A 19,732-nucleotide genomic window follows, 5' to 3' on the forward strand; every position below is an offset into this window, starting at 1 on the left:
TTACTTTGACTCATTTTGTGCGTGTTGCTCAAGATTTCTGAATCTCTTGTGTTGAACATTTTAGGAACAGCTTCTTCCCCTCTGCCATCAGATTTCTGAAAGGTCCATGAACACCATCACAATACTCATCTTCAACACTAATTATTTAGTTTTGTAACTCACAGTAACTTTGATCTCTTACAACATACTGCATGCCCCTGTAAAACACATTTCATTACACTTAACTCTGATAATAAACTTGATTTTGAATTCTATTTCTAAACTTTGTTCTAATAGTTTAGATTATGGGCAGTGCTGTAACTTAGTGATTAGCACAACGCTTTACAGTACCAGCAATCCGGGTTCATTTCCCGCCACTGCCTGTAAGGAGTGTACTTCCTCCAGATGCTCCGGTTTCCTCTCTCTGGAGACATACCGGTTGGTAGGTTAATTGGTCATTGTAAAGTCTCCTGTGATTAGGCTAGGATTAAATCGGGTAATGCTGGGTGGCGCGTCTCAAAGGGCTGGAAGGGCCTGTACTGCCCTGATTCTATCGACCTACCCAGTTAAATAAATAAATAGATAAGCAGGCAGACAGACAGACAAATAAAATCTTTTCTTCTTAATCCAGTGAATAGTTGGTAGAGCCACTATGTTGCCCCACCAAAGACCCATCCTGAACCAAGTATAGAAGGGAGATAGAGTCTGGGGGAGGTGTGATAAGAATGGGGTGAAAACATGAGATGAATGTAGGATTAGTGTAAATGGCTTGGCATGAACTCAATGGGCCAAATGGCCTGTTTTCCTGCTCTATAATTGGGATAAATAATTGGGTTCAAATAACACAAATGGCAGCCGAAGAATTTTATTTCACTATAAAGGAACTTGGGAGTCCTTGTGCACGATTCCCTAAAGGTTAATTTGCCGGTTAAATCAGTGATGAGGAAGGCAAGTGCGATATTAGCATTAATTTCAAGGGGACTAGATTATAAAAGCAAGGATGTAACATTGAGGCTATATAAGGCATTGGTGAGGCCTCACTTGGGAGTTTATGTGCAGTTCTCTTATCTTAAGAAAGGATGTACAAGAGTTGGGAGAGGGTTCAAAGGAGGTTCACCGAAGTGATTCCAGGATTGAATGCCTTGTCATATGAAGAGCGTTTGATGATTCTGGGCTTGTATTCACTGGGATTTCATAGAAACTTATCAAATAGTGAAAGGCCTTGATAGAGTGGAAGTGGAGAGGATGTTTCCTAAGATGAGGGAGTCTAAGAACAGAGGACACAGACTCAGAATAGAGGGACGCCCATTTGGAACGGAGATAAAGAATTTCTTTAGCCATAAAGTGATGAATCTGTGGAATTCTTTGCCACAGGCAGCTGTGGAGGCCAAGTCTTTGTGTGTATATTTAAGGCAGATGTTGTTAAGTTCTTGATCAGTCAGGGCATGAAAGGATATGGTGGGGTATTCAGGGTGGGTGAGGCAGGAGATTGGGGCTTAGAAGGAAATGGATGAAACAGCGGTGCAGACTCAATGGGCCAAATGGTCTAAATCTGCTCCTATATCTTATGGTCTTATAAAAATAACTCAATGTCTACCTTTCAGGACATTACAAAGCATTTTACAGCTAATGAACTTTTGGACTGTGTTAATAAAGGAAACACTTGCATTTAGGAAGATACCGGAAACAAAAAATGTTCACCCAGACAAACTACTTCAGAGATGTTGATCCATGAGGTTGGGGAGAATTCTGCCAATCTCTAGAAACTCATCTGCTTCAGTCATGTGTCAATTTTTAGAAACACGGGTGCCGGGGTAGCACGGCACCATTACAGCTCAGGGTGTTTGAGTTCGGAGTTCGATCCCGCCACCCTCTGTAAGAAAGTTTGTACGTTCTTCCCGTGACTGCGTGGCTTTCCTCAGGCTGCTCTGGTTTCCTCCCACCGTCCGAAGATGTACTGGTTACTAGGTCAATGGGTCATCCTAAGTTGTCCAGAGCTGAGGCTAGTGTAAACAGATGGGTTGTTGAGCAGCCCGGCTTGCTGGGCCAGAAAGGCTGCATCTCGAAATAAATAAAGTGAAATTACAAAACAGATGCTGGAAATCCAGAGCAACACACACAAAATGCTGGAGGAACTCAGCAGGCCAGGCATCGTCTATTGAAAAAGTAAACAGTCAACGTTTCGTCTTGTTTTGTCTGGTGGAAGTGGAGCTTCTTTCCGGGGAACGCGCTAAGATGGTAGTGCGATATTAATATGCAGCGGCCTCTTCGGACTCTGGACTGGGGATTGCCAAACGTTATGTGGATTTTCTGGTGTAGTCTGTTTTGTCGTGTGCTTTTGTGATATCATTCTGGAGGAACGTTGTCTCATTTTTTAACTGCATCGCATTTGTGGTTTCTAAATGACAATAAACTGAATCTGAATCTGATCTGAAGTATCTGCCTCTACCATTACCCCTGCTAGGATGTTCCACGCACCCACCACTTTCCATGTAAATAACCTACTTCCCACATTCTCCCCACACTTTTCTCCAATCACCTTACAATTATGCCCCCTTGTATCAGCCATTTCCACCCTAGGAAAAAGTCTCTGGCTTCCCACTCGGTCTATTTGTACTTTTCTTGTGCACTGGGTGTTTGATGTCTTCTTGAACGGGTCCATGGTGTTTCTTTGTTTTGTGGCTGCCTGCGAGAAGATGAATGTCAGAGATGTATTCTGTATGGACATTTTGATAATAAATGCACTTTGAATCATCTTGTACACCTCTTTCGAGTCATCTCTCATCCTCCTTCGCTCCAAACAGAGACCTAGCTCGTTCAACCTATCCTCATAAGACATGCTCTTAAATCTATCCTGATAAGTCTCCTCTGCACCCTCTCTAAAGCTTCCACTTCCTTCCTATAATGAGATTACCAGAACTGAACACAATATAATCCCACAGCAACTTTATTGACCCTTAGGCGGCTAATTGTAACGGGTCAGCAAACCACTCCATTAAGGGTAATTTTGGATGTACAATAATTGCTACCATTATTATTGACCAGTTACAGAGAATTAATTTGTAAGGAAAAGCCTAAAAGTTGTGAAAGGCCGTATCAATGAAAGTTATCTCTCTCAGCTGAATCCAACACATCCCTATGCTTTTATTTGGCATACTTCTGTGAATCCAGACTGGACCGTCAGCTTTGAAAAATTTAAATGGAGAAACCAGGAAACGGGGACATCAAGGAAAATAAGAGTGAGCTGTCCGGGTTTTGAGGGTATCAGCTGGCAGAGGGTGAGGTCACACATCAACTTTGTGGCAGAGGGCTCAGATGCTGACTTCACACCCCAACTACTGAAGGTTTATATTACAAACTGGGTCAGTGCATGGCGCCGCAAGCCAGAGAACTTGCCCAAATGTTGCAGGGCGCAGAATAATTCCCCTGCCTCAATTTAAGATGGTCTTTATTTGTCACATGTACGTCAAAACATACATTGAAATAAGTCATTTGCGTCAATGACCAACTCAGTCCAAGGATATGCTGGGGGCAGCCCACAAGTGCCACCATGGTAGCATGCCCACAACTTACTAACCATAACCATACGCTTTGGAATGTGGGAGGGAACCGCAGAACCTGGAGATAAGCAGGGATTGTACTCCGATCACTGGTGCTGTTAAGCATTGCCTCCTATACTCTCATGATGGCTGAATAGGAACATGCATGTAGGCATTTTGGTATAGGAATTCCTTTACAATAATAAAGAACTTGTACAGACTAAATGGGCTACTCATTGAGGAGCAAGTTGTCAAACATGTGATACCCATTTTAGGGTACTTACCTGCCTGGTTCTAAGGCTGTGGAGTCCACCGGTCAGAATTTCCTACAAGTGAGAAAGTCCTCTCCTCTTCAGTCTCCTCATCTACAGTATTGTGCAAAAGTTTTAGGCACATATTTATAGCTAGGGTGCCTAAGGCTTTTTATGTAATTTTATGCATTGCACTTTCTTTTGCCACACAAAACAAATTTCATGACGCATGAGTGATGATAAACTTGATTCATTTCTGGGTCTCTATTGTGGACTGAGAGTGGGAAGGGGGCAGGGAGAGGGGAATCATGGTTGGGAAAGGGGGAAGGGAGAGGGGAGGGAGCAGGAAGCACCAGAGAGAGACATTCTGTAATGATCAATAAACCAATTGTTAGGGATCAAATGTCCTTGCCTGGTGTCTCAGGGCTGGGGGTGTCTGCACCCGCAACCCCCTGCCCCCCGCCCCGGCACTCCTCCTGCGGCACTCCACCCTCACCATTCCCAACATCCTTTGCTCCCACCAAATTTACGAACTCGCTCTCTGCTCTGCGTTAATAAATACAATACTGTGCAGAAGTCTGTACCCTGGCTATGTAACTGTATGTGCCCAAGACTTTTGCACAGTATTGTACTTGTTGACGCTCCCCCCAGGCACCATGATCTTGACAGGCACATCTCCGCTCCAAACTAAGTCCCAATCCTGAGTCTTTCTGCTTGCTTCACAAAGGTCAATACTGCCGAATGAGAAGCCTTGGGCCTCATGGTCAATACAATTTGTACCAAGGAGCCCCATGCACAGAGCATACTGCTCATGACAGTTTCATGGACCTTTCCCATGGTAGAATGATCTGTAGACCAGAGCTAACCTAGCCATCACCCTGCTAGTTATTCATCTCCGCGCCTTGTACACATCGGATGGCATCTTGTCTGTTTTTTATGAGGACGAGTCGCTAGCTTGACGCTCAACCCAGCGTAGATAGAAAGCATGCAAGGAGCCAGCCCGATTCGAAGCCAGGACCATTCACCTTGAAGCCAGGTGCTGATGTCACTGCCGCTACACCACCGAGCAGACAACCACCACCCTATAGCAAAGTCAAAATGGACTGACACGAACACATTCTTCTAAACAGGGGTCTCAATAATTTAATTTATATTACTTTTTTAAACATACACAACAATAAATAGGAACCATAATAACATTAATAAAAGTTTTGCCAAATAGCCACAATGTGTGACTTTATTTCCTCAACTATCTGAAGTGCAATCAAACTTCATGACTTTAAAATTGAAGTTAGTAGTGGAACAGAAGGAAAACAGTCTCCCAATGGAGTGGAGTGGTAAATGGTGGCATTAGAGCTAGGCCAGTTGCATGTGTTCTCCACAACTCTGCCCCTCCACAATTACTTATAGTTTCAAGTGCCATCCACTTGGGCAAGAACATGAACAACATCTGGACAGATTGCCCCTAGTGAGGCTCTTATCGCTGCTCTGCCATCGCTCTACACAGTGATGTTAAAGGCACCTGTTGGAACTCAAGCTACATCAGTGATTCGGTGTATGATCACACCACAACACTACTGTACAAAAATGGGTTAAAAATACTGGTCTGAATGAGAATTGACCATAAAAAAATCAAACTGGTTCACAGTAGCTTTTAGGAAAGGAAACCTCCTCTCCTTGCTGAGTCTGACCTTTATATGACCCCAGCACCATAACTATAGGGGGTGAATCTCAGCTACCCTCTGTGCAGACAATTCAATCAGGGGCATCTAGGAGCAGCCAATAAATAATCTTCAAATGATAGTTACTTGACCCAGCTGAGTTCCTGTGTTAATTCAGTTAAGAGGCCAGCCCTATTCCCCATAGGAACAACCCACTTGGGTACATAACTAAAAATCATGCAGCCATAGAGTTCTGCATTGTTGGAGAAGTCCCACACATGAAATCCAAAGACTGGACTTTTTAGACCTATGTAAAAGTTACTTTCACTCTTGACTTACTGAGGTTCCTCCTCCTTGTTGGTTAAAACAAACATCTTGTTGCCAGAAAGAATCATGTTGTAGCCACAAATGGCTCAGTACACTTCATAACAACAGTGACTGCACTTCAAAATAATTAACAGGGACGGGGCTGGAGGTAATTTGAAAATTAGCTTATATAAATGTGAATTTTTTATGTTATATTGATGGAAAATATAAAATTCATAGACATGAGAAAATCTAAAGATGCTGGAAATTCAAAGCAACACATACAAAATGCTGGAGGAACGCAGCAGGTCAGGCAGCACCTATGGAAATTTACAAAGCGTCAATGTTTCGGGCTGAGACCCTTCATCAGAACTGCGAGGGAAGGAGGGGTGAGGGGAAAGAGGCTAGCTGGAAGATGATAACTGAAACCAGGTGGGTGGGAAAGGTCATGGCTTGGTAAGGAAAGAATCTTATAGGAGGGGAGAATGGATAATAGGAGAAGGGAAGGGGAGGGCCCGAGTGGGAAGTAATAGGCATATGTCTTTGGTATTACCAAATAGTTAAAAAGTTTGCACTTTTTATTTTGAAGGTATAATTATAGTTGTAACACAAACTTTGATAATTTAGGAGGGGCTGAATTGATAATAAAGATGTTATATTGTTTTTGTTTCTACTTTCCAATCAATCTGTCTTTCTACTATGTTGGTCTTGGGTCTTTGCGGGGCTCACAGCAAAGTGGTTCACGGGGTGGGCCAGTAACATTAAACCACCATGTAAAGCAATGGGCCGATCTTAAAGTAAAGCTGTTCTCAATAATCACGTTCTCCTGTTACAGCGTAAGTACAATAAGCCAGCAGGTCACTATGAGAGATTGGTCTTTAGAAGAATGATGCTGAGCACACAGGACAAAGCCATTGGCATTGATCTGTTCAGCTGACGATGAGAGACACGCGCACTCGCTCTCAACTGCGGTCCTTACAAAATGAAAGTAAGTGTCTGAAAGGTGACACTTATCTTCATCATGTTCTGTTTTCTGGCTTAGTTAATTAAAGCACTGAGTTACACATAGTTTTTAATATTAATTTCAAACAACACTATTCACAGAAAGGGTCAGTGATGTCTTTTGATAAGAACCAGAACTGATTCTTATCAAACAATTGCTGAATTTCCTGCAGTTAGCGTTGGGGTTCAAACAATACGTTTGTCTGCAAATTCTGTGTTACAATAAATATGTGAATGGAATACCTTTTTGCTTTGGTCACTCAGTCAGAAACAATATTCCTGCATGATTGAAGACTGAGTAAAACTTACTGACACCACAACCCCAAACTCCAAAGTGCAAGCATTTCCTGCTTTCCATTACTCTCCGTCCACTTCACACAGCAGCCTCCACACATCGGTCTGCCAGTGAGATTGGAATTTAGTGCTGAGCTGAGGTCATGCCCACTCATGTCAAGAAGCAGAAGGCCCAAAGGTTCCTTCAAGTTGGATCACTGCAGTCATAAGGAGGGTACGTCTGGTTGAAGTCCAAGAGACCACAAGGAATTTTAAGGAGATGATGTCATTACTTGTCATATAAAGAGACTGTGATTATCCAAATAGGTTAGGAAGAAATCTAACTAGCGTCTCTTTAATGCCTTTCAAGATGTCTGAGAGGAGTCTAGAGCAACCCACACAAAATACTGGAGGAACTCAGCAGGTCAGACAGCATCTGAGGAGGGGAATAAACAATTGACTGAATCCCAGACCTGATGAAGGATCTTGGCCCGAAACATTGACTGTTTATTCATTTCCATAGACGGTGCCTGACCTGCTGAGTTCCTCCAGCATTTTGTATGTGTTGCTCTGCATTTCCGTAATCTGCAGAATTTCTAGTGCCGAGAGGACTCTAGAAAAGAGCTGTCACTGTTGGAAATTAGTGGTTAATTTGTGCTTCCATGGACACCACTAAAGCACTGAGTAGATGATGTATTTTAGTGATGTTAGCAGTGAATATGAATATTGGATAGGTTATGTGCACAGGCGAGATTTCAGCTTAACCTCTCATCAAAAATCAGCACTTCCAACAATGTAGCACTCCCTCAATCTAAAACTTTTCAACACACACAAAATGCGAGAGGAACTCAGCAGGTCAGGCAGCATCTATGGAGGGGAATGTTGACTGTTTATTTGTTTCCACAGAGGCTTCCCGACCTGCTGAGTTCCTTCAGCATCCTCTGGATTTCCAGCATCTGCAGAATCTCTTGTGCTTAGTCCTTTTTTATATTGGATTGATTAACTCTGTCAGCCTTGTTAACTGTGTTCAGGTTTCTGGAATGAGACTGGAAGCCACAACCTTCTGACTCAGAGGAAAGAATGCTGGCCACAGACACAAAACCAGAAGCTTAATGTCAGGCTGATGACGTGAAAAGTGTAAGCCAAGAACAAAAGTCCTCCAATTAACATTGACACTAGGCAAGCTTGATGTACACAGCTACTTTAAATACAAACTCAAAGTTCTACCAACTATTACTGAAAATGGTTCAAATTCAAGTTCTTCTGGACTGTACACTGTCACAGCCATGCACTTCTTTGGGTGGACCATCATTCATTTGAACTTTAGTATTATAGTCAATGTCTTCTATTTTTCCAATATGTAGGTACAGTAGGTAGATGTTTTTTCCATTGACAAAAATTCAAATGCACAATGATTTTCCAGATTTTAAAGTACTCTTGGAGATCCACATTGGACATACTGAGTTTGCTGAGCTTCTGAGTGAACTAGGCCCTTCCAGCTCAAGAGACTCATTTATGGTCTTCTGTCGTTCAGGTTGTTTTAGAACAGCAATGCTCATGTTTTGCTCTAAAGAAGGGAGATGTCTTACAGGAGGTGGAGGGGTTCGGGCATTTCCACCTCTTCCTTCTCTTCACTTGACGAGCTATCCAGCTTGACGATGCGGTTATTCATCTTGCTGAATTCCCGGGCTTTGATGCTGTGAGGGAGAGACAAAGAGAAACAGGAAGGACATATTTAACCCATGCTAACCATCAACCTTCTCGTATTGAAGTGGCAACTCAACAATAGTCAGCATCGCTGAAAATTAAGCAGCAGAACACATAGCTCCCAAGCAATCAAAATTCAGCTGATGAAGCAGTTCTGCTAAAAACCACACTGACTTCTGAGCTGCATTCCACTGCATTGAACCAGTGCAGCTTTGTAGGCACACAATCGAATTGGCTGAAAGTGTGAATTAAGGGACTGTTGCAAATTTGTAAAATTCACCTAGATCTTTTTGCTTAGAAAATGTCTTTAGGGGTGCCTTGCTTTTTCATAAAAAAGAGAATTAAAGAATTTGGTAGCACACACAAAACGCAGGAGGACCTCAGCAGGTCAGGCAGCATCAATGGAAGGAAGTGGGTGGTCGATATGGAGTAGGCTAAAAGGTTGGCAAAACATTGTGCGCTAAAAAAGTATCTATCTATCTATCTATCTATCTATCTATCTATCTAAAGGGCCTGCACTGTGCTCAAAGTTCAAAGTAAATTTCTTATCAAAGTATGTACCATATATGTCACCATTTAGTAACTTGAGAATCAATTTCCTGCAAGCATTCAGAGCAGAACAAAGATACAGTACAATAGAATCAATGAAAAACTACACACAAAGACTGACCAACAACCAATGTGCAAAAGAAGAAAATCTGTGCAAACACAAAAATAAATAAATAGTGAGAACATGAGTTATAAACTCATTGAAAGTGAGTCCATAGGTTGCTGCTTTGTACTGTCCTGTACCATTCATTTGGCACTTGAAATGCGACATTAATTTAGGAAACTGGAAATCAGCACCTGTTCTGTTAAACTTTTTGAATGACACAAATATGGCAATTTAAGCAATATAGTGGGAACATTTGCAAGCATATTACGTTGCCAGTAGTGCACGCAAGCTCGATTTCAAAGTTTAAGAGAAATTTGGATAGGTACATGGGTGGGAGTGGTATGGAGGGCTATGGTCCCAGTGCAGATCGATGGGAGTAGGCAGTTTGAATGGTTTGGCATGGATTAAAAGGGCTGCTGGGCCTGATTCTGTGCTATACTTTTCTATGACTCTATTATGTAAAATTATTCTGATGCACATTGCACCCAGTGAATCACTCTGAACCTTGATGATAGATGTTGGGAAATGTGGCAGACATTTTTTACCACAGACCTGACTCAGAAATGACATGTCCAAATAGCTTTTGGGCGTTTGCTCAGGAGTCCAGGGAATCCAAAGATTTACAATCTTCTGAGAGAAGAATCCATCCTTATTTTGGTCTTAAATATGTGACCTGTTAAACCTGATGTGCCTCCTTAGTGTTACACTCACCCCCAGCAGAAGACACAGCATAGCATCATTCCCTTTTGAAAATTACAGCTGAATCTTTTACACTATTACTTTATCTGGTGCATTCCAGATCACCAGTACCTTCAGATTAAAAAATAATCCTACGTTCCCTTGCATGTTGTTTTAGGTTTGTGTTATACAGTTATCAATGATGTGCTGGTGTTAGAGAGGGTCCAAAGGAGATTCAGGAGAATGATCGTGGAAATGAAAGGGTTAATGCATGAGGAGTGTTTGAAGGCTCTTGGCCTGTTTTAGCTGGAGTTTAGAAGAACGAAGGGAGATCTCATTGAAACCTATCAAGTATTGAAAGGGCAAGGTAGAGTAGGCCAGGATGCTTCCTCCAGAAGGGGAGTTTAGGATCAGAGGGGTGTTTCTTTAGAGTAGAGATGAAGAGGAATGTCTTTAGCCAGAGGGTGGTGAATTCACTGCTGCAGAGAGCTGTGGAGGCTAAGCCACTGGGTGTATTTAAAGTGGAGGTTGATAGATACTTCGTTAGAAAGGGTGTCAAAGATTATGGGAAGAAGACAGGAGAATAGAGCTAAGAGAGATAATGAATCAGCCATGATTCTCAATGGGTCCTGTGTCTTATGGAAACTGTCTCCCTATCTATTTGATTCAATTGCAAAATGGTTTCTATTAAATATCCCTAGAAACATTGTTTGCCCAAGAACATTTCAGCATCACTCACCTCTCCACAATAATGAGGTACCTCATTCCAGTAGAACTCCTCTGTATCCTCTCCAAGTTTTGAAAATTTTTCTAAAAGGTGGTGAAGGGATATGATTTAGGGGTCATTAAAGAAATGTGGTTGCAGGATGGAGATGGTAACCAAAAGTATCAGGTAATAAGGAAAAATAGGCAGGAAGGTAAGAGGGGTGGCGTACTGCTCTTAAATAAGGATGAGATCAAGGTGATATAAGGACCAAAATGTTGAGTTCATTTGGGTAGAGATTAGGGATTGGAATGGGGAATAAAAATGATTGGTGGGAGTTGTATGTTGGCCACCGAATAATAAGATTACAATGGCCTGGGCAATAAACCACAAAATATCTGATGGATATATGAATAGGATTGAAGTTTTTGATATATGATAGGGTCTTTAACTTGCACATAGATTGGGTGAATCAAGTTGACTTGAGGAGGATTTCATAAAATGTATCCATGATAGCTTTCCTGAACAGAACCTACAAAGGAAACAGCGATCTTAGATTTGGTCCTGTGCAAAGAGACAGGTAAAATTAAAGACCTCATTGTTAGGGATCCTGTTGGAAAGAGCGATCACAGTATACAAATGGAGGGCGCAATCATTCAATCTAAAACCGGTATACAGTATTGCCTAAGACAAGGTAGACTGCAATAGGATGAAGAAGGAGAGGGCTAGTGTACAATGGGAACAAAGTCTATATAGTGGGACAGTTGAGGAACAGTGGAAGGCTTTCAAAGGGATTCTTCATGGTGCTCAACAAAAGTATATTTCAGTTAAAAGCAAGAGCGGTCGGTGAGAGCCAGCACTAAGGCAATAAAAGGCATCACAATGAAACTGATGCATTCAAAGCTGCCAAGAGCAGTGGGAAACTGGAAGACTGGGAAAACCTTCAAAAGCAACAAAAAAACACAAACCAAGCAATAAAGAAAGGAGAATGATAGATTATGAAAGGAACTAGCTCAAAGTATTAAACTGATAGTGAAAGTTTTTATAATTATATAACCCAGAAAAAAGGTGGTTACAGTGAACATAGGTCCCTTGGAAGATGAGAAGGGGTAAATTAATGTTGGGTAATATGGAAATTGCTGAAGCTTTGAATGGCATCCATCATCAAGGATTCCCATGCTTTGTTCACATTGTTACCATCAGAAAGGAGGTACAGGAGCCTGAAGGCACACACTCTGTGATTCAGAAACAGCTTCTTCCCCTCTGCCCATCTGATTTCTGAATGGACAATGAACTTATGAATACTACCTCACTACTTTTTAATTTTGCTTTTGCACTATTTAACAATTTAATATATACATATATTTACAGTAATTCACAGTACCTTTTTTTCTCTATATTATCCTGCATTGCATTATAACTGCAGCCACAAAGTTAAGAAATTTCACAACGTATGATATTAAACCTGATTCTGATTTTGATGCTGACTATTTTGTGTTGGCCTTCACAGTGATGTTACGAATGCAATGGGAGGTGAGGACCTTGACACAATTGCTATTACTAGAGGTAGTGTTGAGCAAACTACAGTAGAAGGTCAAAGGTTGGACAGGTCCCCTAAGATGATGCTGGCAATATTTTGCAGATGGCTCACAAAACTACTTGATATATTTAATCTGAACTATGATCACTGCAATCAACAGCCTGTAATTTCACTTAAGAAATGTACTTTTAAACCGTCTAAATGAACGAGCAATTTTACAATCTCCTGAAGGATCCCATGAACTTGACTCTCAGGAACGTGGCTCGGCACCTTGAAGACAAAGGTTGATCGGTCATCGTGGGAAGGACTTCAGACCAGATTAAGGTGTTGAGGCCCGAGTGCAGAAAATGAGTGTGTTCAACCCCACTACTCTGTACCAGCTAAGATCCTCTACCTGAGCCCGTCCAGTCTGTCTGTGTTTGACCTGTCTCTCTCTCTCTCTCTCTTCTCACTACTACCATCAGATGGGACTTCTCCGTGGTTTGTCATCTTGTCGTGGTGGAGAAGCTTGTGTGGTCCTGAGATCCCGAGAGCGATGCCGTCTGGAGCTATGCTCCTGGTAGGGTCACCCATGGCGGTAAGGTCGAGGGTGAGGTCCCTGACAAAGAACAATCCAACCAAGACCTCAACGGTGGAACAGGCGGACGAAGTTACTTCAAACTCAAGTGCTGTGAAGGCAGATGAAGGCTGCAACAAATCCATCAGCTCCAATCGTCGTGGTTTCCATGCCACTGGAATCAGTTGGTTGATTTGTGAAGTATCGTGTGCTTCTTGGAGTGCAACATCAAGTACACGTTGAACAAATACACACACGTGTCTTCGCTCTGTGGGCGACGATCAGATGGGAGGTGCAAGAGTCTCTGGTCCCACACTGCTAAGCTTGGGAGAAGTTGTTGCCCTGCAACTATTGACCTCCTGGACTGACTTCACTCTCCTCAGTGCTGAGCTGACTCCACAGTCTGTGGATTCACTTTCAGGGCCTCTGCAGTTCATGTTCTATGTGGTACGTTTACTTTTATTCTATTATTTATAGGATTTGTCCTCTTTTGCACACTGAATGTTTGCCAGTCTTGGTTGTTCGTGGTGTTTTGAGAATTCTATTGTGTTTCTTTGTTTAGTGGCTGCCTGCAGGAAGATGAATCTCAAGGTTGTATTAGGTATACTTATTTTGATAATTAATTTAGTTTGAACTCTGATCCTGATGGGATGCATCCCAGCATATTAAACGAAAGGGAAGAACTTATACAGTGTTGAAAGGACTAAATGAGGTGGATGTGGAGAGGATGTTTCCTATGGTGGGGGTATCAAAATCTAGAGGGCACAGCCTTAAAATTGAGGTAAGGAAGTATTTTTTTAGCCAGAGAGTAGTAAATCTGTGGAATGCTCTGCCACAGACTGTGGTGGAGGCTAAGTCCGTGCATATATTTAAGGCGGAAGTTGAACGTTTCCTGATCGGTCATGACTTCAAAGGATATGGCGAGAAGGCAGGTGTATGGGGTTGAGTGGGATCCAGGATCAGCCATGATGAAATGGTGGAGCAGGCTCAACAGGCTGAATGGCCGAATTCTGCTCCAATGTCTTATGCTCTAAGTGCCAAAATACTAAAATACTCTGAACTCTGGGCAGGTCCCAGCAGATTGAAAGACAGTAAATGTCATGCCACTGTTGAAAAAAAGATACAGGCAAGAGGTTTAACATCAGGGAAAATGCTTGAAGCTGTCATTAAGGGAGAAATAGAGAGATGTCTGGACAGAAGTGGTCCCATCAGGCAGACACAGCATGGATTCATGAGGGGCAGGTCCTGTTGAGAAATATACCATTGTTCTTTGAGGATATAATGAGCACAGTGGATATTGTACTCTTGGATTTCCAGAAGGCTATGACACAAAGCTGGGTGGCAGTGTGAAATGTCAGGAGGATGTTATGAGAATGCAGGGTGACTTGGACAGGTTGGGTGAGTGGGCAAATGTATGGCAGATGCAGTTTAATGTGGATAAATGTGAGGTTATCCACTTTGGTGGCAAGAACAGGAAGACAGATTACTATCTAAATGGAGTCAAGTTAGGAAAAGGGGAAGTACAACGAGATCTAGGTGTTCTTGTACATCAGTCAATGAAAGCAAGCATGCAGGTACAGCAGGCAGTGAAGAAAGCTAATGGCATGTTGGCCTTTATAACAAGAGGAATTGAGTATAGGAGTAAAGAGGTCCTTCTGCAGCTGTATAGGGCCCTGGTGAGACCCCACCTGGAGTATTGTGTGCAGTTTTGGTCTCCAAATTTGAGGAAGGACATTCTTGCTATTGAGGGAGTGCAGCATAGGTTCACAAGGTTAATTCCTGGAATGGTGGGACTGTCATATGTTGAAAGATTGGAGCGACTGGGCTTGTATACACTGGAATTTAGAAGGATGAGAGGGGATCTGATTGAAACATATAAGATTATTAAGGGATTGGACACACTGGAGGCAGGAAGCATGTTCCCGCTGATGGGTGAGTCCAGAACTAGAGGCCACAGTTTAAGAATAAGGGGTAGGCCATTTAGAACAGAGATGCGGAAAAACTTTTTCACCCAGAGAGTGGTGGATATGTGGAATGCTCTGCCCCAGAAGGCAGTGGAGGCCAAGTCTCTGGATGCATTCAAGATAGAGTTAGATAGAGCTCTTATAGATAGCGGGGTCAAGGGATATGGAGAGAGGGCAGGAATGGGGTTCTGATTGTGTATGATCAGCCATGATCACAGTGAATGGCGGTGCTGGCTAGAAGGGCCGAGTGGCCTACTCCTGCACCTACTGTCTATTGTCTAAGGCATTTGATAAGGTGCCACATAAGAGACCTATCCATAAGATAAGGATTCATGGAGTTAGGAGCAATGTATTATTATGGATAGAGAGTTGGGATAAATGGGTGTTTCTCTGGTTGGCAGTCACTGGAGAGCTGAGTACCACAGGGGTCAGTGCTGGGCCACTAATGTTCACAATATACCTTACTGATTTAGAAAAGGAGACTGGGTGTAGTGTATATAAGTCTGCTGAGGACACTAAATTGAATGGGAAAGCAAATTGTATAGAGGATACAGAGAGTCTGCAGAGAGGTATACAGTAGATTGGTTATAAGTGAGCGGGTAAGAGTCTGGCAGATGGAATACAACACTGGTAAATGCAATGTCACCCACTTTGGAAGGAAAATCAGAAGATCAGATTTAAATTGTGAAAGATTGCAGCATGCTATTGGACAGAAGCACTTGGGAGTGCTTGTGCATGAATCCCAAAAGGGTGGTTTGCATACAACAGATTATCAAGAAGCAAATGAAATGCTGACCTTCATTGTTAGAGGGATTGAATTTAAGAGCAGAGAGGTCATGCTGCATCTGTGCAGGATACTGGTGAACCTGCTCCTGGAGTACTGCCTGCAGTTCTGGTCTCCTTACTTAAGGAAAGACATACTGGCTTTGGAGATGGTGCAAAGGAAGTTCACCAGGTTGATTCCGAGATGAGGGGGGTTAACCTACGAGGAGAGATTGAGTCATGTGGGTCTATACTCTAAAATTCAGAAGAATGAGAGGGGAATCCTATAGACACATATAAAATCATGATAGATAGTGGCAGTAAAGTTGTTCCCACTAGTAAGTGAGACTAGGACTCAAGTTTTGAGGGAATAGATTTCGGGCAGAAATAAGGAGGAACTGCTTTTCCCAGAGAATAGTAAATCTATGGAATTCTCTGACCAGGGAAGCCGTAGTGGCTACCTCATTAAAAACATTTAAGCTAAAAGTTAGATAGATTTTTGCATAGTGGTGGAATCCTACAAAATGGTGGATTTGGCCCAGGACATCACGGGTAAAACCATTCAACACATCTAAATGAACCGCTGTTGTAGGAAAGCAGCATCCATCATCAGAAATTTCCACCACACAGGACATGTTCTTTTCTCACTGCTGCTATCAGGTAGAAAGTACAAGAGCCTCAGGACTCGCACCACCAGGTTCAAGAACAGTTACTACTCCTCAACCATCAGGCTCTTGAACCAAAGGGGATAACTACACTCATCAGCCCATCCATTAAGGTGTTCCCACAACTAATGATCTCACTTTAAGGACTTTTTATCTTGTTAACTTGTGTTCTCATTATTTATTGCTATTTATTAATATTTGTATTTGCACAGTTTGTTGCCTTCTGCAATCTTTCATTGACTTGTGTTATTGTTACTATTCTATAGATTTGCTGAGTATGCCTGCAGGAAAATGAGTCTCAGGGTCGTATGTGGTGACAGGTATGTACTTTGATGATTAAATTTACTTTGAACTTTAAGTAAATAGCTCAAAGGCAGGTAAATGGATCAGTGTCTACAGCCAGATCAGGCATGATCTTATTGAATGGCGAAGCAGGCTCGACTGGCCAGATGCCCAACCCCTGCTCCTATTTTTTATGTTCTTATGAAATTAATACAAGGCACAACCTTCACTCAATCCACCACAATAGGTGATCCTTCCTGGTGGTGACTCGTTTTCATTCAACTTCCCACTCCTTTTCTGGCATGTCAGTCCATGGCCTCATCTAGAGCCACGACGAGGCCACTCTCAAGTTGGAGGAGCAACACCTCATACTCTTTCTGGGTAGTACCCAATCTGACAGCATGAACATCAATATCTTTAACATCTGGTAATTTCTCCTCTCTTCCCTTTCTCTCTTCCTCCATTCCCTACTCTGGCTCACCTCTTAGCCTTTCTCTTCTCACCTGCCCACCAACTCCCTCTGGTTCCCCTCCTGCTTCCCTTTCTCCCATGGTCCACTCTTCTCTTCTGTCAGATTCCTTCATCTTCAGCCCTTTACCTCTTCCATCTATCAGCTCCCAGTTTCCCACTTCATCCCCTTTCCCCACCCACCCATCTTTCCCCTCACCTGGTCTCATGAATCACCTGCTGGCTTATTCTCCTCCCTCTCCCTCTTAATCTGGCTTCTCCCCTGTTTCTTTCAAGTCCTGATGAAGGGTCTTGGCCCAATACATCAACTGTTTCTATATCCTCTCTATAGATGCTGCCTGACTAGCTGAGTTCCTCCTGTTTGTTGTGTTTTGCCTTGGATTTTCAGCCTCTGCAGAATCTTTTGTGTTTATATTCCAACTGGGCCCTAACCAGTTATTCATAAACATTGAAGTGATGGTTGTAATTATTTTTTCTCCGTATGCCTCGATCATTAAGACTAATTATTTCACCCATGAGCTGAGAAGTGGTAATAAAACATATTAGCGTACACCAGGCTTTTGTTCTGGTCTGTATGTATCAGATCCCCACCAAGTTACACCCTGACGAAAAGCTCAAAAGTCCAACAGAGATGTGAGAAGATTGGCTTGCTACACTGCTGCATGCCTTGCTGGTACCACAGCTCTGATTCCTATCTTACCAGTAGGGCTGCCGTTCATTCTTCGACATGGTACGCCACACATGTGCCAAAGCTTTAGTAGCAACAGTAGAGGCAGTTCCAGGATGGTCACTGTGGACACATAAGGCATTATGATCACTCACTTTGAATAAAATGAGAAACAATGTAACACAACAATACGTGGCTCCGTTGCAACCACAAATGTTGCTTTATCCATGTTCTTCCTGCATCCCGGATCCCCGTCCTCAAGGCATGGTATTTGTTGTAAGGACTCAAAATTATGGATCTACTCCCATCTTCACTTCCACTGAAACCTGCTAGAAATTTTTACCATCTGCTGAATTGCAACAGGACCATGGACAAAGGAGCACAGCTAAGATGGGAGACGGTGGGAATGTAGGTAGGAATGGTGCTGGGGGTGAGAGGTTGAGAGTGTCAAATTCTGAGGAACTATCACCTATTGCCTGTCATGTTCAAACCACAAAGACATCAGATCAGGAAAGCTCATCAACGCCCCTACGAGTCCTTTTATATGCCATGGCCTCCTACCATTAACTGAGGGGTCTGTGGACGTGTAAGTAAATTTGGCATGTCCCATTGATTCTCGCTAGTTTTTAAAGATGTACCACAGTGGGGTGGCGGGGTGGAGATATGTCTCTACCAAAGGAGGTGTGGCAGCTGCTGAGCAGCAACCACCCCCCCCCCCCGCCCCCCACCCTGATCAGTGTCAGATAAAGTCATGGGAGCAGATGGTGGACGGTCCTATGAGCAGCCGGTGCATATCACAAGTCCTGGTTATGTGACCACTGACACCAGGCGGACAATCTCTGAAGAGTATTGATAATGGCTGGGGTTCACCCATCTTATAAAGACACTGCCCAGAAGAAGGCAATGGAAAGAAGGCAGCTGCTCTGCCCAGGAATGTAAGAAACTGCAGAGAGTTGTTGTCACAATTCAACACATCACAGAAACCAGCCTCCCCTCCATGGACACCGTCTATACCTTTCGCTGCTTCAGTAATAATCAAACACCCCACCTACCATGGACTTTGCTCTTCTCTCTCCCATTGAGTAGAGCACACCCCACCAGGCTCAAGGACAGCTTCTACCCAGCTGTAAAAACAATATTAAGTTATTCCCTAATACAATAAGGCAGACTCTTGACTTCACCATCTTCCACATTATGATCTTGCACCTTATTGTCTACCAGCACTGCCCTTTCTCTGTAACAGTATTCAGTAATTGTTTTCCTTGTACAAACTCAGTGTGCTGAGTAGACACGTATGAACAGTATGCAAGGCAAGCTTTTCAGTGTTCCTCAGTACATGGAGTACCATGCAAAAGTCTGAGGCGCGTAACACTTCTGCATGGTACTGTGGTAATTTTATGTATTGCACTGTACTGCTGACACAAAAAATATTAATGACATATGTGAGTGATGATAATCCTCGTTCTGATATGAGTCTCTATTGTGGACTGAGAGTGGGAAGGAGGCAGGGGGAGGGGAATCATGGTTGGGAAAAATAGAGGGGAGAGAGTGTGAAGCACTAGAGAGACATTCTGTAATGATCAATAAACCAAATATTTGGGATCGAATGACCTTGCCTGGTGTCTCAGGGCTGGGTGTGTCTACATCCGCCCCTGCCCCTACCCCTGGCACTCCTTCTCTGCCACCTGTTCCATACCACCCCCCAGCTCCTCCCCTCCCCCTGGCCCTCCACACCGTTCTACCATCCTTTGCTCCCGCCGCATTTACAAACTCGCTCCCTATTCCACGTTGACAAATAGAGTACTCTGCAAAAGTCTTTGGCACCCCAGCTAAATATGTATATATGACTAAAACTTCAGCACAGTACCTTATGACAATAAACCAATTTTAGAAGAATAAAACTCTAGGAGAACATTTGTGAAGTACATTAACAGGGAAGGCGAGATGTTCCTCTCTGTAACTGGAACAAAGGAAGGAAATGCAAACTTGCTGAAAGAGCATCATCTGAGGTTCCACTTTACTTCCTGTACTGTCTGCAGTTTAGAAGAATGTGGGGAGGGGGTCTCATTGAAAC

The 19,732-nt window shown here is 43.0% G+C and overlaps 1 protein-coding gene and 1 long non-coding RNA gene across 7 annotated transcripts in view; one reads left to right on the forward strand and one right to left on the reverse strand.

The window, feature by feature from the left end:
- Nucleotides 1-4,911: 4,911 nt before the first annotated feature.
- The window catches only part of meiosin (meiosis initiator), a 108,187-nt gene continuing 93,366 nt past the window's right edge, over nt 4,912-19,732 (reverse strand). For all 4 annotated transcript variants that reach the window (XM_073029373.1, XM_073029371.1, XM_073029374.1 and 1 more), the window contains 2 exons: nt 17,692-17,781; nt 4,912-8,708 (listed from right to left, as the gene is read on the reverse strand). In XM_073029373.1, coding sequence (XP_072885474.1) covers nt 8,597-8,708; nt 17,692-17,781 — 202 coding nt within the window. In that variant the 3' untranslated portion in view covers nt 4,912-8,596. The remainder of the gene's footprint in view (nt 8,709-17,691; nt 17,782-19,732) is intronic.
- LOC140716552 (uncharacterized) overlaps nt 12,785-19,732 on the forward strand; it is a 34,766-nt gene continuing 27,818 nt past the window's right edge. For all 3 annotated transcript variants that reach the window (XR_012096315.1, XR_012096313.1, XR_012096314.1), the window contains exons 1-2: nt 12,785-13,297; nt 16,508-16,561. This is a non-coding gene — a long non-coding RNA (uncharacterized lncRNA). The remainder of the gene's footprint in view (nt 13,298-16,507; nt 16,562-19,732) is intronic.

This window comes from Hemitrygon akajei, chromosome 25 (assembly GCF_048418815.1).
Source record: "Hemitrygon akajei chromosome 25, sHemAka1.3, whole genome shotgun sequence".
Classification (NCBI taxonomy): Eukaryota; Metazoa; Chordata; class Chondrichthyes; order Myliobatiformes; family Dasyatidae; genus Hemitrygon; species Hemitrygon akajei.